At 38.1% G+C, this 22,089-nt stretch overlaps 1 protein-coding gene across 2 annotated transcripts; it reads left to right on the plus strand.

Annotated features, from left to right (window-relative positions):
* Positions 1-4,248: 4,248 nt before the first annotated feature.
* Positions 4,249-21,602, plus strand: LOC105034615 (uncharacterized). Of its 2 annotated transcripts, XM_019847039.3 has the most exons (9): positions 4,252-5,570; positions 5,694-6,061; positions 17,201-18,424; positions 18,519-18,698; positions 18,851-19,190; positions 19,270-19,340; positions 19,430-19,552; positions 20,817-21,126; positions 21,277-21,602. In XM_019847039.3, the coding sequence occupies exons 1-9, from the start codon at positions 4,718-4,720 to the stop codon at positions 21,348-21,350; spliced, it is 3,543 nt and encodes a 1,180-aa protein (XP_019702598.1). In that variant the 5' UTR covers positions 4,252-4,717; the 3' UTR covers positions 21,351-21,602. The 2 variants fall into 2 exon arrangements, 1 of the variants encoding a protein (XP_019702598.1); XR_012141043.1 differs by lacking the exons at positions 20,817-21,126; positions 21,277-21,602 and having other exon boundaries at positions 4,249-5,570; positions 18,851-18,940; positions 19,077-19,190; positions 19,430-19,549.
* The last annotated feature ends 487 nt before the right edge of the window (positions 21,603-22,089 follow it).

Consider the following 22,089-nt stretch of genomic DNA (forward strand, 5'->3'; position numbering starts at 1 on the left):
CAGATTTTATTTTTTGATTTTTAGATTTCATTTGCCACATATCATATCATAGATTCTAGAGTAGGTTGATTTATTGATCTGATCATATATATGTTAGATTAATAAGATTAATCTAGTTGCTTTGCGCTGTAATTTATTTCAAAAAATTTTGAAATACATGCATAACATCGCCTACGTTTTTCAATACTATAATACCTTATGATGCAATACGTTGCATTGCAAAATATTATGATACATTATGATGTATTGTATTAAATTGTCATTGATTGTGATAAAGGATGGTTTAATATCATCAATCGTGATGCAGGATGCTTTAATTTTATTTTTGGATATTACATAGCAATACATTGAGAATTTTTCAAATTTTATTCTGATCTATGATTATGATACCTTGAGTTGGTTGTAAAATTGGAATAGTAGATATGATTGGATGATGTATAGATTTTTTGTAGCTTATAAGCACCTCCAAAACTATATCTGCTAATATACCTCTATTCACCTTTTTTACTACTAGGGGGTGTATTTGCATTTGGTAAAAGTAGAAGGGGTGTAGGTGGAATACAAAAAAATTTTAGGAGAGGTCATTAGAGCTTTCTAACTTGGAGTGGATGAGATTATGACATTCAAAAAAGAATAGAGGTGTCATCGAAACATCATAAATTAGATCAATTCATTATTTTATGATATTTTTACTTCAGGAAATGAATTTCATATTGATTCTCTTTTACTGCACCACTAGTTCTTACTTCAAAAAATGATTCCTTAGCAGTATGAATTGCATTTGAGAAAATATATTACATGTTCATCTTTTTACTTTACCTATTTGGGATCAAAATGTACCTATAGCATGAACAATGTAACAATTCTAACAAGCACATATGTTGACAAATTAGAGAAATATTTCTTATTATATCAATCATTAGATATTATAAATTAACTTCGGAACGTCTCTAAAACAAAATATCTACTTTCAGGATAAATCTCAAATATTCAACCAACCATATTAATTAGAATATTTAAAACTAAGACCTAATTATATAAAAAACCAAAGCAATCCAGCATGCTAGCATACAGTAGACCGTCCATTTGACCCTTTTTTTGTAGCTTGAAATTTGGTCCTCAAGACTCCTGCTCTATTACAATAGCCTATTAATAAGCGGAAATAACCACAGCCTCCATTTGTTTGAAAAAATAATTTGGGGTGGGAGACTAAAGCAAAAAAGTTGGATAATAAATCAAAAAAAAGGAAAATAGTAATATACCTTATACATCCTGCATCCAAAAAAATATCGGTCAGAATTTTTGATGGTCCATGACGTATTCAAAGATGATTTGGTTCTACAATGACAAAAATTGATAGTTTTGGAGTAACTAAAAGAACCTAATTGGAAACCCTCCATAGTCTCCTTCTCCCTCTACAACCCTCACTTTCTTTCTTCAAATTTTTTCTTCATTCATATCTCAATTGAAGATTTCTTCTTCTCTATCTGCACTTAATTGGGGATCTCTTCTTCTCCACCTGTACTTTGATTGAGGATTTTTTTTCTTTTTCACCTATGGCTTAATTAGGGATTTTTTCTTTCTAGATGGTTTAATTTAGGTTTCTTTTCCTTCCCTTTTGATTTTGGATAATTGGCATCCAAAAATCTTGGATCATGTGAGGCACATATTTTGATATTTTTGCTGCTATGACTAATACTCCACTAGTAATTGAAAGTAAGGATATTATTATCATTTCATAAAAATAAGACATGATGCAAGGTCATGTAACATCATTCCGTTAATCAAGATATATAGTAGAGTCACATCGGAACACTTCATTAAATAGAAGGATCTGTTTGACATGCTTTAAAGTATATAAATGAAATTGGGCTAAAATTGATGTGGTGTTCTTATAATTTTTTCTTAGTTATATTATAATCTATTATTAGATTAGATTATAATCCATTATATTATGTTACATTATATATTGTATTATAATTATAATATTATATTATAGTATAATATAATATAATACTATAATATTTATTACATTATATGTAATATTATATTATATTATTTTTTACTATACAATACTATGCAATATCTTTTATTGTCATTTTATCATACCGAAAGTACTTTCTTATTTCAGTTACCAAATATATGTTAAAGTTTCAAAATACTTTATAAATATGGTTATCAAACAACATATAGATTTTTTTTGTAAAAATTCTACTTCTCAAAAATTCTATTTCTAAAAGCTTTAAAAACTCTATTACCAATAGTAATCCTAGATGGGGCCTAAATAGATCTAACTTTGTATTTCATTTTCCTTTACTTTTTGTTCAAACATTTTTTTTTAAAGATAGTTATATTTAAATTTTTAAACATATTATTAAAATATAATAAGTAAACACTTATTATTTATATATTTTATAATTTTTTTAAAAATATATATTTTTCGCATCCATACCACTAGGGCTAGAAATGGGCCGAGCTGAACCAGGCTACACCCCTACCCGAGCTTGGTCCAAATAATTATTCCGGGATTCGGATCGGGCTTAGGTGCGAAAATATTTTAAAATTTAAGACCTGAGCCTAGGCCGAGCCCGGCCCGAACCCAATTGAGCCGGCCCAAGCCCGAGCCCAAGACCCAGCCCGAACCCCCTACCTCTACCTTATTTCTCTCTCCTCGTCATTACCGTCATCCATTAGGATGAGGCCAGTAGGGAAATTTTTAGCCCACTCGAGGCAAGGGCAGTATTGCGGAGGGCAATGACGATGTTACAGCAGCGGTTCATGCGGTCGATTTTGTGGTCACTGTCGCAGACAGTAATGTAGCCAATCCAGCTAGAGTGCAGGGTTATCTAGGGGTGGTGAAGCGATCAAGACAGTAAGGGAGCTCGATGGAGGTGGTGGTGAAGAGGGAACCAGTGACGCAATAAGAGTGATTGGGGAGGGGGATGTGGCAGGGGGCATCAAAAGGGGCTTCAGGGTGGGAATGGAAGGTGTGGTAGATGGCCTGGATGAGGTTGCCGTCAAGGTTTTATGTCCTAACAGGACGAGGGGAGTCCCAATTGTGCCATTCTATTTCTACGAGAAAATGGGACTAGAACAGGATAGGAACTCCAAAACCCATCCATATAGGAAGAGAAGAAGAAAGAAGAAAGAAGAAAAAAAGAAAGATGAAGAAAGAAAAAAGTGAAAGAAAAGAAAAAAAAAGAATGAAGAAAGAAAAGAGAAAGAATAAGACAAAGCAAAAAAAGAAAGGAAGCGATAAGAAAATGAAATAAAAGAAAAGAAAAGAATATAAAAGAAAAAAAAGAAGGAAGAAAAGAAAAAAAATAAAAGAAATAAAAAAAAGAAGATATCTATCGGAATATATGATCAGGATAGCTATCGAGACAGAATGGGACAGTGGGGCATCTCATTCCAGAGAGATACTGAGACATCTCTGTCCCACGACATTTAAAACCTTGGTTGCCATAACGGACAAGCTCACGGTAGAGGTTCTTATTGAGGGGGTCGAGGAGGCCAGCTAAGTCGGCGGCACCATGGTACTAGCGCCAATGGGAGATGACAGGGCTGCGAAGGGAGTCGTGGAGGAGGCGGTGGAGGTGGGTGAGGGTTTGAGGGGAAATCTCCTTTGGCTACTTGCGAGAGGAGGCGAAGAGGGAGGGCAGGTTAAGGGTGCTGAGGAGGCCGTTGTGCCACCTGAGATGGAGTCAGGATGGTTGGAGTCGGGGTCTTTGTCTGGGTTGGGGGTGAAGATGGGAGGAGAAGGGGACAGACATGGACATGGCCAAGGGCTAGGGCTCTTTGATGGAGAAGTCGGGAAGCAAACTGGGCTAACTCAAGCTTTCGCACTTATAACGTAGGTGGACGATGGGCTGGAACTCAGGCCTAGCCTAGAATCAGGCTAACTCAGGCTATATGTCATTGTCATAAATTTGGGCTCGGACTAACTCAGGCTAACTATTTGGGCTGAATCAACTTTGAGAAGGAAATTGGGTTTGAACTGGATATTTGAACTACTGATCGAGCTGAAATTTGAGTTTGGACTTGAACAGAACTAAAGGTATATCTGAGTCTAGTCTAAAAGATAAATAAACCCTATATTTAGATCTAAATCTGATCTAAATTATTTTGGATTGGGCCTGAAATCCGATCCGAAGCTGGATTGGTCCGAGCCCAATTACGGCCCTATATATCATGGTCCAGGGGCCAGCGGAATATAAAAGTCGCAACTAGCCATCCATGATTTCTGGGCGAAACCGCGTTCTACCAGAGCGGCCACCATCCCGGACGTCAACACCGTCGTTAAACCGGAACCGAATCTCCCTCCGAGTCCGCTCCTCCGTGTGGGGGAAGCCATCTTACGCGTGGATAGACATGAACCGGCAGCGCTATTCTTCTCCTGGTTCGAAACCGCCGGAAAAGAGAGAGAGAGAGAGAGAGCCGGCGACGAAAAAGACCGAGACGGAGAGCGCGCGGGCGAGAACAAAGGACGAGCACCCTAGTCCTCCCTCCCCTTCTCTCCGAAATCCCAAACGATTTCCATCGGAATCCCTTGTCCAATAAGCAGTAACCTCCTTCCAAAATTCCCCCTTTTTTCTCCCATTAGTGTATTACCTCCAAAGGCAAAACCCTGTCAATATAAGGCTAGATCTAGAGATCCACGATCCTCTTGTAAAGGGAGATTAGGGATTTTCTCAGAGCCCAAGGAGCTCTGATCGGCATGAAGGGGCGCACGCACCGCCTGCCGCCGTCGGAGCCGCCGGACGACTGGGGCGACGGCTCCTGGACGGTGGACTGCTCCTGCGGCGTGACGTTCGACGACGGCGAGGAGATGGTCAGCTGCGACGAGTGCGGCGTCTGGGTCCACACCCGCTGCTCCCGCTTCACCAAGGGCGAGGCCTCCTTCGCCTGCCACAATTGCAAGGCCGGAGGCGCCACCGCCGCCACCAGGCGCCCCCGCCCGCCTCCCCCCTTCCCCTCCGACGATAACGAGGAGACTGAGGTTGCCCAGTTCCTCATCGAACTCCCCACCAAGACCGATTCGTTCATGCCGCCTCACCGGCCCCCCTTCCGCCTCTGGACCGACGTCCCCATCGAGGACCGGGTCCATGTCCAGGGGGTCCCTGGCGGCGATCCGGGTCTCTTCCAGGGCCTCTCGTCGGTCTTCACCTCCGAGCTGTGGCGGTGCACCGGCTACGTTCCCAAGAAGTTTAATTTCCGGTACAGGGAGTTTCCTTGCTGGGACGAGGAGGAGGGCGAGAACCAGGCGAGCAGGGGGGCGGACGTGTTGTTCTCCTTGTCCAAGGAGAAGGAGCCTGTACCTTGTGTACCCGTGAGGTCTTCTGAGAGGAAAGTGTCTCCGGACGGGGTCAGGAAGGCAGAGGGACAGAAAGCTTCGAGCGGTGGTGGCTGCTCGTTGAGTTCTGGGAAGAAGGAGAGGAGCAAGCTTCGCACTTTTGGGGCTTCTTCGGGTAAGAGGAGGAAGGAAGAGGTAGGTGAGGGGAAGGACCGGAGCGCAAAGAGGAAAGCTAGGAGTGATGTCGACAAAGCTCTGGCTTATAGTAAGAAGAGAAGTAAGTATTGCATTAATTGTTTTTAAGTTCTGATAAAAGATTAAATGTTTTTGATTTTTTTTTATTTGTTTATTGATTCTTCAAGAATTTGGTTTTCTTGTTTTTGGGGGTTTGATGTAACAGGTTCTGTTCCGATCATTGATGTGAACAAAACTGAACTCCGGGAGGATGGGGATTTCCAGATTGCAGACTCTGGTATTCCAGATAGGAAGAGCGGAGATAGGAAGGAGGGGATGTCGACAGAGCCCAGCTCTACTGATCACCCGGAAGGTACAGATAATGGCGTTGAGCACAAACACCTAATCGATGTGAAGGCTTCTGTGGAGGCATTTTCTGGACAGGGAATGAAACAAAAGAGTTCAATGGAAATAGCGGTGAAGATTGAGAAAGCTCTTCAGCCAGATCCTGTGAGGACTGAAATTCCTCGAAAAACTGATGTTGGATCTGATGGGAAAGGAAGTGTACTACCTGAGGAATCTGTGAAGGAAGAGGTATGTTTTCACTTGATTGTTTTATTGGATATATCTGCATGTAGAAATTGTTGTTTGTTCCGAAACTATTAACTACATAGCATTACATTGGGTGAATTCTGAAAGGACTACCTCTATATCCATCCTAAAATCTTTAAAGATGATGGAACCTATAAACAGAATGAAACTGCTATACCCACTTAAACAGAATGTAGAGCCTTATTAGTAGGTCCATGCAACTCGATCTAATGATGAAGTGTTGCTGGATTCTTTTCTTTTCTTTTTCTTTTGCATCAAACGGAAGGAGAGTGATAGAACAACTGTGCCATTTGATTATTTAACAATCTTAAAAGAGGAGCAGGATACTCATAGCTAGCACAAACAAAAGTAGGAATATGATCTGATGAGATTCATATATTACTGATCCAGCAGAGTTGTTGGCAAAAGAGAATATGGTAAGATGGTGGTCTTGTTTCTGAATGTGAAGGCCTAGATTAGTAGAAATCTAAAATTTTGAGTGGCAAAAGTTGTGTCTAATTTTATAAATTAGACCAAAAGAAGGTTGTGGTGACTTCAGGAATGATGGAAAGATATACTACAAGGCATATCAATTCAAATACATGCATAAGATGTAGATTATACATGCAGATATACTTGTGTATGTATATGTAGATAACAATGAAGCAAGCTTCCTTGAACTAGATAGCAAACTTATATCTACACCCCCAACTCCAAAAACAAAACCTATATATTGTTTTCTAAATACTGATATATACTACAGAATTTGAATAAAGGCATGCAAAAATGGGTAGTATACCATGAAATCTAAATTATAGGTTATGCTGTGAAGCTTTTTTGGTTGTACTACAAAATTTGAATATAGTACAAAATGTAAGAATAAGTATGCAAACTATTTATGGAGAGAGGAGGTAGTTCCTAGTCGTCATATGCACTCACCAAATGTCACTTAGCCTAAAGTTCAGCAAGTGCCTTTTGGTTCTTATTTTTAATTACCATCATTCTTTTATCTATGTGTGGTAGACCTCAATAAAGATCAGTTTGATATGTCCACCCTATATTGTTCTTGTGAATACTCCAAATTTAGCTTATTATTTGGCATATTCATTGATTGAATTGTTTTGACATATTGTTATAATATTGAGAAGAACTAACCATATATGAATTATTTAACAATTTAAGAGTGTTTCAGTGTATTTATGGATTATTCAAGGATGAATAATGAGATATCTATGTATTAATTCAAGGCCTTGCAAATTGCACTGATTGTTGTGCGTGACTAATATAAGTAAAACCTGAAGTTGTCCATACTCTTTAACCTTTTTTTTTAATCTCACTTTGATTGCTTTATTGCTTTCAATGATTTTTCACTTATTTTATATTTAATTTTCATTTTCAACCTCAAGATCATACAATAAAATTTTTTGGTAGCAAAGCTTGACTATGTATCTGTTCACTTCTAGGTGCCTTATTCTTAAATCAAACGGCATATTTTGCTACCACGTCCCATGAAAGCATCCTTCGATTATAAAAATATATATGTTTTATTTTTCTGTTAAAATTTAATCATTCTTTTAAAAGGCACCTTGATGTGTTCTTTCTCTCTTCCATACGATTTTACTTACATCAGGTTTACTAATAACTATACATGAAGAATTCATTGGTTAAGAATGCTTTAATTACATACTAAATCATACCCATGATACATTTTGTATTATAAAAAGAATCTTTGGATTTGAGGAATATTGTACTCTGACTCTATCAATCATTTTTTGGGGTAAAATTGCCCTTCTGATTTTCTCATAAGAAGTAACTGATCACACCAAAATAAACTCAGCCATTTAAGAAAAAGGAAAATAACTAATATGGTTATTGCTTGTTCATCTCTCTGCAAATTTTTGTCCATGACAACTCTCCACACACCTCTTCTCTTTCACCACTTCTTATCTAGGGTGAAAAAGATAAGGTAGTCCTGATTCAGGATCCAATGGATTCTACTATTTATTTTTTAGGGAAACAAATTTCCGGTGCCCTTTTTTCACTTTGATTCGGAGCTAGATTGATTCCAAATTCTACTTTTAAAGGAGATAAAAAAGGAAATTATAAGAGAGATCCCACTATTCTCTTTTAAATGAAAATATAAATCATTACTTGTGGCAATATTGAAATCAAGTTGACAGATGAATTACATTCACAAATTGAAACTTTTATTTTCATAGTAACATAAGTATAAATTATTATGAAGCTTTTGACTTTTAAATGCCTATTCAGCAAGATCTTTAATATAATATTTTATCAATTTCTTTATCTCTTCACTTCTTTAAACTCTTATGAATGCCCAAATTTTCACCAAGTTATGAATTCTTCCGTCAGTGCAATAATCTCAAATCCGAAATTTCTTATTATGATTTCTATTAGAGGCCTAACATTGATTTTCTTAACTTGATCTTCTAAATGGTTGTCAGCATGTATAGATAAATTGAAAATATGATACCCGCATAGCAGAAAACTGATCTATTTGATAGATGGCAACTCTTGCTGAATTCCATATTGCTCATAGTAGCCTTGAATGACAAGCAATTGTTGTTTGAACATTCTAGTCTTCAAAAGACTTCATGTGGTTAGAGCTCTTGTTCACAACTACAGGATAACTTTTCTTCTTCCCTCCTCATAAATACTAAAATCTACAAAATTGTAGGGATATGACAAAATGAAAAGCTGGTTAGTCTGGCAATAGCCCCATGGATTTTCTTGAAAGTTTAGATTCTTAGCAAAAGCAAACAAAATTAAAAAGGCCTAGATAATTTGGTAAAGAACATGAATTTTGTGTTCATCTTGGTTATGAACTTTTGCAAAGATCTTATACTGCAAGATGAATTATGTGCAAATGTTAATGGTCAAAGAACGGTAACATGTTGTACCATAACCAGGTCTGGCATGATGAGTTCATATACCATCTCATTGCAAAGAGGGAGAATGATTCATTCCTTCCTTTCCATTAGTTGTGGGCATTATCAAAGCTGAAGCTATGTACCTGCCTTATAAGGTGTAAAATAAGGGGCATGGCACAAAATACGAAGTGTTTGTCATAGTGAGACTCTTTATACTATGTTTGTATAGCCTCAATCACAAACCATGTAAGGCACTTTGGAAGAATCTTGTTTGCAGACATAAGGCGACATGGTCTTCAAATAAGCCTTTGTAAAAATAATAAATGCCGTCTATTTGTAGGCCATGACTGTGGTTCATGTTACCTGTGCCTCCCACTATGTCCCGCCTCTCATGATCCAATGGTTTCAGGACTTAATGCAAGAGAAGAGAAAGCTTTATATCTAAAATTTGCTTGTCGAATGGTTTTTGAGGCCTCTTCTTGCTTTTTCCCCCCCTTAAACTTATGATTTTCAATGAAATTTTGGTGCACAGCACTACCTAACTTAGGAAAAAAAAGGTTTTTGAGATAAAACTTCCTTGTACAAAAGTTTTCCCCAATTGTGACCTCCAACATCACCTTACTTCTGGTGGTAATATTCCGATCATGATTTGCTCATTTGAATGCCACTAGGAGGTCTATTTTTGAGAAGCTACCACTGCAGAATGTTATTGACGGTGATGGTTGAAATGGACTAGGCTGGTGATGAAAAATATTGGGTTTTTATCATTAGTGGATACCATCTACTTATAAAGGAGTGAAGCTGTAATGAATCTGGTGTCGATCTGTGAATGGGGTTGTCTATTCGTTAAACCACTTAAAACATGGATATTCAAGTAGCAATTGAGAACCTGCATACTTTGAATTCAATAACTTAACATTTTCTTTTAGACATGTCTACTGCCGAAAGTGGAAATTTCTGGATGGATGCTGATGGGTTGGGCTTGCTAAAATAAGGGGTAGGATTGAGCTATCATAAAACTAGTTTTGAGAAACAACATTTTGAAGTTGGCAAGTACCATAAGGTATGCGAAATTTTAACCTTGCTTTTCTCCAGTACCGGTTAGAATTTAATAAAGTGCAGAAAGTTGGAGTTGTTTCTCATAGGATACTTTTAGGATTAACAAGTTTGTAAAATAGAAAGGACTGAATGTTGGATATTTATTGCTTTTGTAAACTGGACATTCTTTTGTGTGAGGAGATCACAATGACTTTGTGATATACTGGATAATACTGGAGAGCAACTTTCTTAGATATTGAATATTTCAGTACTAGTAAACAAGAAGCGGGTAATGAGAAGCTGGGGTCTTGGGGGGATGAGATGACGTAATATCTGCTGTGGCAGATATTTATTATGGGATGATGTGGCAAATATATTATCTTTACTTTATTTAAATAGTTATCTCTAAGTTTAATGCAATCCAATCCTTTCTCATGTTTGTGGACCAAATAGAACTGCTTAATGGATGCTGTATATAGAATCGTGCAGGGAGGAAAATTGGAGTTCACATTTGATAGTCTTCATCAACAGTCTTTATTTTGATCTTATATTTCCCTTGTAGAGGATAGAAAGATTTCAAAATTTTTGGTGAATAAAACTTTAGGAGGGTAGGTAGAGTTTTTGATAATTTTTGTTGTGATCAGGTTTTAAATCGTGTAGGATAAAGGTGTCTCGATTTCTCCATATAACAGGATATCCTACTATCTTATCCCATCCCAGCAGTAGTTTCAGTCTTGCATCCCGATGGATATCCTCCATCTTGCTCCCTTTCTTCTTTTCTTTCTTTCTTTCTTTTTTTATTCTTTCTTCTTTTCTTTCTTTCCCTCTACCCTCTTTTAATTCCTTTCCTTTTTCTTTGTTTTCCTTCTCCCTTGTTTTTTTTTTTTCATTTTTCTTCTTCTTTCCTTTTATTTTTACCTTTTCTTTATCTTTCATTCCTTTCCTTCTCTCATCTTTATTTTTCTCCCCCTGTTCGGATGGGTTTCGGAGTCCCAAGCCCATCCCAATCCTATTTTCTCATAGAAACAGGATAGGACAGTCGGCACACACCCCGTAAAACCTTGGTTGTGATAGATAATCTTTTCTTGGTTTGATTTAGTTGATTTTTGATGAAATATCACATGGACCCATTTGATAGAACCTGGAGTAACGAAGAACAGAACATTCTAGAATATTGGTGTAAACACTTGATGAGCGTACCTTCCATCCATTTGTCCTCTATTTGTTGAATGCTCAAAGAGAAGCTTGGCAATTGAAAACTAAAGAGTCATATTTTATGTTAGACAAATCTTCTAGCTTCCATGTTTTCTTGCTAAATTTGTGAGGTCGTTGAGCCCATTCTGGAATAGGATTTTCGTGAATGCAATTAAGGTGTTGTATAATGAAGGATAGAAGGTCAAATACCTACTTGTATGTTTCTGAACTTGAAAATGGACAGACCAATTTTTCTTGACCTGCTGCTTTTTTTGTTGAGAGTCTGTAAGGAGAAAAGGAGAACATCCTAGTAATTCTTTTATGCCCAAATGTAAAAGAGGTCTCCATTTTTGATTCTCATCCAGCCAACCCATGCAAAAGGCTTTATCATATTCTTTATGTATTTCTTATTGCAAGAGTGGGTGGGTCCTTAGGAGCCAGCCTTTTTTCAAAAAACTTTGAACATGTTTCAAATTAGGCATAAATAATGCTGAGGATATTGCTGGTTATTATCTTCTTTCTGGCATGATTGGAGGCTAGATTTTATGGGCATTGGCAGTGTTACCTTGACTCTCAGAATACCCATGTCGACATGCCACAAAGCTGAAATAACTCACTCAGAACACCTTTTAAAGGATTACGTGGTACATGGGTATGGGTGGGGGATATAGGTTTTAAAACACATTAGTTTAGTGGTCGGACATGTCACACTGACAAGAGGTATTGTAGATGAAAACCAAGGAGGAGCAGGGACCGTCTTTATTTTGGTTCTTGTGGATGTCATGGGCATGGTCGGAGCTTGGTGTTTGGGGAAAAAAGAGACAGCTGATGGGGTCTGATTAGTACAGGCACTTTAAAAGGAAATGATTTGGGGAAAAAAGAGACAGCTGAATTTGCTTACAATAATTCAATTAATCGGACCCTCAAGAAGGCACCTTTCTAAGCAGCGTATGGGCTGAAACCTCAGCACGTTCTTGACCTTGTTCCACTACCTCAAAATGCTTGTGTAAGTGATGATGAATAGACTTTTGCTGATCATATTAGACAAATTCATGAGGAAGTGAGAACTGCTATCAAGGCCATTAATGAAGCCTATGCCAGCACAGTGCAGCAAAACATTGATGAGCTAAGGACTTCGAAGGAGACATGGTATTAGTGCGCTAAAGGCAGGACAGGTTTTTCAAGGGAATTTACCATAAACTAAAGGCAAGAAAATGTGGGCCATGCAAGGCATTGAAGAAGATTAGCTCAAATACCTGCATGATTGAGCTATCACCAAATTTGCAAATCAACCTCATCTTTAATGTTGCTGAGTTGTACTTATTTGAAGTATTTGGTGGAGATGTCAAAACCCTAGCTGATGCATTACCAAAGGGCCAACTCGATGTCATTGAAGATGTGTTTGATGTTAAAGACATAAAATTAAGGAGGGTAACCCATATCGGCGCTTCTTAGTGAAATGGTTAAGAAAACACATTGGAGAGAGTATATGGATTGTAGAAGAAGAGCTATGAGGATTGACCTGAAAGTTCATGCTGAGACTTTTAAGGTTTTCTCGTCAGAGCCTAGTTTTCTCTTATTACCCGAGGAGGTTGATGCAGGAGAATCTAAGACTTTCAGTCTGATCAGGCCCATTAATTCGACTGGACCAGCACATTAGTTATTAAGAGTTACATTATGTCTTATGTTTTCTTTTTAGCTTTGGTCAATAGTTATGTTCCAAGTCATGTGATTTGCATATGACCTTTTTTAATTAACTTGAATGGCTGTGATTTAATAAAAACTTGCATGATGAAGAGCTGTGATGTTAGGGTTAGTGGTGATATGATATAAAAGGTCTATTAACAGTCTTTGTAAGCACTTTTGCTATCTTAAGAAAATAGATATGAGAATTCCTTGGGCTCTTGAACCAAGAATCCTTCTGTTCCTAGTTCGGTTCTACACTTTTTCTACTACAGTCTCTTCTGTTCTTGCTGGAATTCCATTCTTGCCGCATCAGCAACTCCGACTCCTAGACACCCACTTGTACATGAAACCCATAGCCAAACCGGTGTAACATGTGTCACTAGGGAAACTAATTTCATGGCTTTTCATTCTTTACCATGACATAATTTAAGACTTATTTCTAATTTTGAAGGTAATGGGAATTTATATAGTTGATCAAACCAAGCAGAGGGTTTATATGATTTCTCAATTAAATCTAGTAAATTTAATAATGGAGGTTTTTGTTGATTTTATGATCAAATACAGGGTCAAACTAAAGCTATGCCTAACTTGCCAATGAAGAAGGAGATCCACTATATCTTATAAGACCATAGATGATCAAGATGGTAAATTAGAGATATGGGAAATCTTATGGCCTCTTGGGCATTGTCTTACCCCTAAAAAATTTAGACCATGATAACCTGAAGCTCTAGTATCAGAGACTTAATATAAGTTATTGATCAAGTCTTAAACATAATTATGAATAAAAGAAGCAGAAAAACCACGTCTGTCTCTTATCCTATCCTAATATCATATAAGATGTCAATATTTTGACTTATGTTCTTGAATGGTTGAGTTCTATTTGAAATAGAAAACTTTGTTAAATATAAAATCTGTACATAAAATGTCACTAGCCCTGGTTAATATCTAGATGTCTAAGGTAACATTATCTTTTTAGGCATATTTATCCTTTGGTGGGAAGGTCTATGCAGGTGGTTGGTGGAGTTATGCCTTGGCTGGTTTAAAATGATGAAGGATGGTTCTTTATTTGACTTTTATTTTATGATTATTTGGTCTTCTATTCATTATATAAAATGGAGTTGGGAATCTCTTTTTGTTCTATATTGCTATAAGGTGTAGTAGGGCTGTAGGGCTCAATTTTGTAGTACAATTCTAGAAATTTCTTGATTGGTGTTTGTACCTTTCCCTACCTGTATGAGTCTTGGTTCTCCTTTGATGCCTTTTCAATATTAATTGAAGATTTAAAAGACCAGCTAGACTCCTTTTATTGATTAATTATTGACCTTGATATGTTATGTCGAAAACCACAAAGTAAATATTATGGGTTATCTTGAGAACAAAAAGATTTGATTAAGTGGGGAGATTTTGCAGGATTGACTTGTTTGATTTATGCTTTCATAGGTTAGAAGATAATTTTGTTTTCAAAGAAGATGATTTTGGAGTAATGTGTGCAGAATGTTGCTTTTTAAGCAAGATTCCTAATGGATCATATAGACTGGAGGTTGATGACTTTTTGTAATTGGACCCTCCCTCATTCATGCCCTTAATCACTATTTTGTCATTGTCTCTGGTTTGCATACCTAAGATTAACCATATCTGTTACGAAAGTCCAATTTGCACTCCTTGATCTTATTTTGTAGGTGTTTAACTACATTATTTTGGACTTTTAAGGCTTTTAGTATATCAGTTGGGATCTAGTTTGTGAATCAGGAGGGGGTTCATGCAAGTCCAACTAAACCACACCAAATGGAATCTTCTACATGATTGCCATATGCGCTTTGAAATCTGAATTCTACCATCACACCTTAACTTGCTTCACTATGTTTGTGATGTTAGAAGCGACTGGTAGGATAGATGTGAGGCAAAATTCTATGAAAGGAGCAACACACGTTACTGACATGAAGTGCTAAAGGTGATGGATGCTGGGAGAAGCAGAAGCATGAAAAGTGTACATGTTCAAAATGATGGTTTACTTGGTTTCTGTTTTCTTAATCACCCATAAATAATTATCTTATAATTTAATCACATTTTATCGTAGAACCATTTTAACCGCATTTTACCATTATCTTTTTCCCTTCCTCTGTCACTATCATAATTCGTGATATATTTGAAAATCTTATACGAAGCAAAGAAATGCCTAGCCAGCAGTAGAATAGCTCTTGTCATTTTAATGTGCATATGCTACTTTACATTAAGACTTCCTAGTTGAGTCAGTATATGAATATCAAGCTAAACTATATCAAAGTTCCTGTCTGTAATGGAGTTGAAGTCCACTTGTGGAGGACAGCTAGTTTTAACCTAATGTTGACTGTGTCTGTATCTGTGCCAGATATCAAATCCAAAACCATCTTTGGTCTGTTCAACTAGTATAATTGTCAAAACTGCCCCGTTGCACCATCTTGTTCTTTTGCTGATTCCATTGGTATAGCCTAGCCAGTCTTGGAAATCATGATGCTGGTCTAATCTCATGGGCCTGCAAGTTTGAGAAGTGGGCTAATTTAGTTTGTTTATATTTGGATTACCTTGAGCCAGAGTTATTAACTTTTCTTCATAGCTTTTACATTGTTTTCATATTACTCTTTTGTTTATAAACGATTTGATATTGCATTGCAAACTTGTGAACCCCACACTCCACATAAAAGTGGTGTCAGATCTAGTCTGTTTGCGGTATAACAGGGCTTAGGATCCAAGGATTTGGTAGTAACCCCTAGAAACCGAGATGTAGACCTTTCACAATGAGCCCTTGCTTGAACTTCTAGACTTGATTTGGATGATATTAATTTTTACTGGGGACCAATTACTTGTCTGTTGCAGTCTCCACATGTCACCTGTAACAAGTCTTTCTTGTGAGTTCCTCATGAGAGATAGCTATTTGTATTATTCTTCCGCCAAATCAGTGTGGATTTAATTTTCTGCAATCAATTACTAAGCTTTGCATGAGTAAACACTATCCATGGTTGGAGGAGACCTACAGTTTGAAGCCTCCACCGAAACCCTGACTTGCATGCTTTAGTGCTGTTGTGTTGAGATAGGTTTTGTAATGAGCTAGCAAAGGGAGACTCTACCTCCTTGGACAAATTACAGGTTCTCATGAACGATCCTGAGAGAATCAGCCTTTGAAGCTTTGTTGACCAAGATCTGTGATATTAATCAAAATTACAAGTTCTATGATCCAAGAACTTTGCTGAATGTCTTTTCCTACTACACTATCTATGCCTGGAGAGAAGACATGGACCAAGGTGGTGAGAAAACTGCGTAAGATCCTGTCTTCTGCAATAGGCATCATCAGAAATGAGCTACCAAAGTCTTAAATCTTGCTTTATTTGACATGTGTGATTTTGTAATGTGTTGAGTGAACTAAAAATTGAGTATTGGATGCCCTTTTTTTGTCAGTTTTAGGATTTGCTCAATTAATATATGCTTGCTTCTTTTGCCCTTTTTTAGAATTATCTTCCCATTCTAGTATAATTTTAGTCATTCTTCTTTGTTAATTAACTAAAAACAGAAAAAGATATAAACCAGCACTTTGAATCTTTTTACGCTTCCATACTTTATTGTCAGAAGAAGTCACTATTGGATGTTCGGATGTGCCCTATAGACTTAAGTGTGGCAGAAATAAGAATGTATTGATAGATGTTGTGGTAAAGGTGGGATGATAGATAAAGAAATAAATACATTAGAGGAGCTGTAGGAGTTGCACAAATTAAGGATAAAGTGATCGAAAATCTATTGAGATGGTATATACATGTAAAATAAATATCTAAGGAGGCTCCAGTAATTTAGTTTATGTTGAATGTTGTAAGAAAAGAGAGGAAGACCTAAATTAGAATAGATGGATGAGAAGAAGGATATGGAGAATCTTGGAATTACATTTTAGGTGGACTAAGATAGGAATACTTGGCAAATGAGGATCCAACCAGAATATTTGGGAAAAGGCTAGATGATGATGAATATGATCATGATTATGATTATGATGTGCCTCATAGACCTGTCATACAATTTTGAACTCCTCAGCATGAGGAATTTGAACTATCAAAGGATTGATTAGACGAGAACCAAATCACATTTCTTCTTTCAGTTGATAGGTTTTTCTTTATAATTCTTGATGGATCTGAGAAATCTTTTTTGTTTCTGAGCTGAGGAATTATTTGACCAACACAAGTATAACTTGATTATGCTTCTTAAAAACTGATTTAGGTGAATTTAATTGACAATCCTTTTTTTCTTGTATTGCTGTTACAGAAACCTTATTCATGTGAATAACGATTTTTTTCTCCATCATATATTTGACTAGGTTGTTGGCAAAGTTGTACATGTTTTGAAACAACCGAAAGATGAAAGCCATTTCGAAGGGGGTGTAAATGGAAGTGCATGCAGTACAATGGTGGAATTGGAGAACTCAGAGGCTGACACTGGTGATCTCAGGAAGAGTCATCATGCTGTGCTCGAAACTTTGAATCTTTCAGAATCAAATAGTTTGATTTTACCTAGCTCAAAACTGGATAAAACTGAAGTGAAGATTGAAATGGGTGATGACCAATCTGCAGGAAACTCAAAATCACCATTTTGTCCTGTTACTGATGGGAAGTTGCATAGCATGGATCACTTGCCGTATAATCTTCAAAAGCCGCTTGGTCAATTATCTGATAGTCTTCAGGACAATGCAACACTTACTGCTTCACCATTTGATGAACCGAAAGCTCAGGATGTTAAAAAAGAGTCAGAAATAAGTCATCAAGGTTGTGATAAAATGACAGAAGCAACATTTGCTAGTATTAATGACCATAATCAACATGAGCTGGATGTAGAGTCATCTGCCAAATCTCCACCAGAACAGGTTTCGTCGGAACTGAGGCATGGTTTAGTAAATGTTGATGGAACCATGAAATCTGATGTGCAAAATCTGAGCCATTCAGTGTCTGGCGGACGGAAGTTGGTGTTAGGTGCTGGAAAAGCCTCTTCAACTTCATCTGTACCTGTCATATCAAGATCTATTTCTGGTATTTACAAGTCACAGAGCATCATGACATCTTCAACATCTGGCAAGGCTATTCATTTAATTAAACAACATCGAGTAAAGGCAAGTGTGTGTACAGTTGGCAAGAAAGACAATGTAGCAACCACTGTATCTTCTGAAGAAAGCACGCAGGAGGTTTCAAGACAACCAGCAAAAGGCCAGCTAAAAGGATCAATATCTTCTGGATCTAAATCATCTCAAACAAGCAGAACTTTTGTTTCTGCCTCTAAGCATACTTTATCAGATTCAAAAGAACAACTACTTTGTCCATCGTCAAAAGCAGAAGAGACAACAGCTGTATTAGCCTCTGGTGAAACAAATGAATCATCGCAGACTCAAACTGCCACTGTTCAAATCAAGATGTCTTCAAACTCAAGCCAGAAAAATGAAAAGACCCATCAACCAATTCCCCTACCCTCATCAAAGGTGTTCAATAGTTCAATGCCTATGCACCCACCAGCATCTGTTAATGCTACTACCACAACATTAAGTGATGAAGAGGTGAGACTGAAATTGCATTTGCTGTGTAACTTGTCTGATAAAGGAGAAAAATGAATGGTCAGGTTTTCTCATATTCTCTACCTCTGTTTGACAGCTTGCACTACTTCTGCATCAAGAGCTAAACAGCTCTCCTAGGGTTCCCAGGGTACCACGTATGCGGCAAGCAGCTGGCATGCAGTTGGCTCCAACTACGAGTGTGCTTTCAAAACGCTCTTCTGGATCTAGTGGAAAGGATCAACGTTCTTCTCGATCTGGTGGAAAGGATCATGTTTTGGTAAGACTACTTTCCCATTAAGTGTCCATCTAGAAGTATAGCTTGCAGTAATGTCGGTTTCCTTTGTTCTGTGCTATAGTTTCTTTCTTTAGATGATCTTTTTTATAATATTTATGGGGGTTAATTGATCTGGGCTTTAGTGCATTTTGTAGGGTTCTAAAAGGAAGGATAAAGAAGATGCATCCAGAGAGAGTTCCCGTAATTCTCGTGAGATAAATGATGAAACCAGAAGGATCAGCAAGGTACAGTCTTCACCTGAGTGGAAACATCAAGAATCTTCCTTCATGTCTGACGGTTCTGCCAAGAAGGATGCACAGAATAGATCTTCTGATACTGTGACATCAGTGAAGAAAAATATTCCTCTTGCCTCCACTGTAGGTACAAACAGTGGTCCTCCTTCCTCTGAGGCCACTGGATCAACTTCATCAATACGTAACTCACCTAAGGATGTTCCAAGTGATGACAGTACTCTTGCTTCACGCACTTTGCCAGGTACATTCCAGTTTTGCTAAAAGTGCAACAGGTCAAATCATTGGCTCTATCATGAATATTTCCTATACTTGATTTTCAGGGTTAATTGACGAGATTATGAGTAAAAACAGGCACATTACATATGAGGAGCTATGTGACGCTGTTCACCCTGTATGATTTTACCATTCTATCAGATGCTGCTAACCTTACGTGTTTGCTTTAGTTCTGATCTTGTATGTTGCTTTGTATGTTATTTGCAGTACTGGAATGATCTGAGAAAGCCAAATGGGGAACGTTATGCTTATCCCAGTCATTTACATGCTGTTCATGATTGTCTGAGAAACAGGAGTGAATGGGCTCATCTCATTGATCTAGCCCCGAAGGTATGCAACCGATATCAGTGCTATCTGTCTTTGTGTGCAATTTGTCTTCTATTGTTCCATACTATTGAATTCTTCTTTATTTTTCTTTGACAATATCCTTTTTTTAGGCAACCTGGCATAGTAATGCATTAATTTATAGCCTTGGCGCCTGATTATTTGATGCAGTCGTTATTCTATTATGTTTTTCTATTTCAAGTAGTAATACTACAGGATATGGGGTACCCATATGTCAGCTAATTGTGAGAATGACTGGATTCCCTTGCAAGTGTTTTGCTGTTGCTTCCTCCGCCAATGACCACCCGTACTGGCCAGATTAAATAGGAAGTTGGTGGGTTGGTGCAATGATATTTATTGCTCATTGCTGGGGACCTCTAAATAAATGACAAATGGCGGCAAATGCTTCTGTAAATAGAAGTATATTAAAGGCTTGTTTGTATGCTCGAGCATATCCATGATTCTCCCTTGCAGGTGGGGCTGCTAAGTAGTGAAAGGGAATGAATATCTGGATAGGACTCAGCGTAGGCTGTTTTCCTCAGCCATGAATGTCTTCAGGCAGGTCTCCAGGCAGACCGAGCCCAGCATTCATGATACCAGGGAATTGAGTTAACAGGGAGCTGAAAGAGGGAGGACGTCCTGTTTAATTGAACCTTCCATCTTGCCTAAAGTGGCAAGGGATTGTACCATCCGAGCTAAAATTCAGCTGTTTAACAGTGTGCTTTCCAGTCTTTCTAGTGTGTTCTGTAGATTCCTGCATTGCCTCCATGATTTTCATCCTTTTGGTTTGGCTCTTCACACCTTCCAACTTGCATTTAAGTTGCCACATAGATGAACGAGTGGGCTGTCCCGACAGGCTATTTGTAGAATTAGAGAATATGCATTTTTTGAACCAAACCGGAACTTGACTGTCTGGTTTACATGTGGCCCTTGACTGGAATATAATACACCTAGAAATTAGCTGGAAGCCATGCAAATCAGAAATCTGGAAAGTTGGGTCATAACACATCATAAAGTGCTTCAGTTAAGAAGTTGGTGTTATTCTTTTTTTGGTCTGGGTTTGTTGTCCATCTTAGATGACTGATCAGCTGTTAATGGTTGCTGAAACATGGTCTTCGGCTGGTATACATGGATATTGTCATTGCATCCCATTCTTTTTAGCAAGCTTTATGATCGGAGCTGCATTATCAAGGCCTGATATGGATCACTTAGTTCAATTTTTCTGCACTTGGCTGTGTCAAAAATATGAATAGAATAGTATCTGTTTCAGACCAATTCCAGCAAGAAGAGGCGAAAGCTTGATTCTGACATGCCAACCACAGAATCAGAAAGTGAAAAAGCCAAGAACAAGGCATCTGGGAAGGTAGAAGATAGGAGTGGGGAGTCACATCATGAAGATTTCCCAAAGGGCAAGCGAAAGGCCCGGAAGCGGAGACGGCTTGAACTACGAGGCAGGGGTGTGAAGGAGGCCCGGAAGAGACACAATCAGGATACTGCTTCCGATGATGATCCTGGTACCTTCTCCCATTCCAGCAACGAGGGTAAAGAAAACCTTTTCAGCGAGGATGAAAGCCAGGCAGGTGGGTCGCATGCTGGTGGAGCTGAGCTCTCCAGTTCTAGCTCCGATGATACTTAGTGATGCAATGCTGATGCTGTTTTCTGGAAACACATCATCAAGAACATGGCTACTCTTTTGATCCCTCAAACTGTAATGGTTATTTGGTTTGCAGACCCATCGCACGGTATGCACAAATTTGCCCAAGATCTGTCAGGAGATGCAGACACCACAGGTGTGAGAAATTAATTTTGTCAGCACCTACCTCTGAGAAGGGAGAATATTTTCAAATTTTTTGGACGTTTAATGTTGTATCGCGGGCTAGGGGCGTAGGTCTGCTAGTGTAACATTAGTGTATATGTAAAATTGTTTAGACCTGGTTGCTGCTAGCTAAGTCGAATGGTGGTGAAGAGAAGAGCTTTCGAGTCGCTTCTCTAAATAATTGCAGCAATCCTTGTTTATGACGATGGTTAATACTGAATCATGTACTCTTCTTTTTCCTGTTCCTTCTTTCTCAATTTTAAGAACGGTGAGACAGCCATGACTTATACAAGAGCAAGATGTATCATCAGCAAAAATCGCTCTCAACTCAGCTGCTATTACATAGCCAATAATATTTTATCGTTGATCGAGATCGGTGATCGCAAAAAGCTTGGGGCGTCATCTACCCCTGGACCTTATCGTTGAAGAGTTCAAAAACAAAGGAAAGATTGCTGAGGATATTGAATCATTCTCTATAGCTGAAGGTCATTATCTTTTCCGTTTTCGGTCGGAGGCGGATCGGGATTCTGTGTTACAGATGGGGCCATGGGTGATTTCCGATCAAGTTTTGGCCATTGAACCTTGGATCAAAGCAGCATTAATTTGGATGATGTTGCTGTGGCTGCCTATTGAATTTTGGAATCGGAAAACGGTGCTGAGGATTGTTTCATCTGCCAGAGTCGCTATGTTCATTGACGATTTCATACATCAGATTCAAAGGCTAGGG

This window comes from Elaeis guineensis, chromosome 4 (assembly GCF_000442705.2).
Source record: "Elaeis guineensis isolate ETL-2024a chromosome 4, EG11, whole genome shotgun sequence".
Taxonomy (NCBI): domain Eukaryota; kingdom Viridiplantae; phylum Streptophyta; class Magnoliopsida; order Arecales; family Arecaceae; genus Elaeis; species Elaeis guineensis.

What these genes read in the sequence shown, in the direction of transcription:
- LOC105034615 (XM_019847039.3), top strand. Translation starts at nt 4,718, where the DNA reads ATGAAGGGGCGCACGCACCGCCTGCCGCCGTCGGAGCCGCCGGACGAC. An exon ending in AGGAATCTGTGAAGGAAGAG is followed by an intron (nt 6,062 to 17,200) that starts GTATGTTTTCAC and finishes ATATTTGACTAG; the next exon opens with GTTGTTGGCAAAGTTGTACA. An exon ending in CAACATTAAGTGATGAAGAG is followed by an intron (nt 18,425 to 18,518) that starts GTGAGACTGAAA and finishes TCTGTTTGACAG; the next exon opens with CTTGCACTACTTCTGCATCA.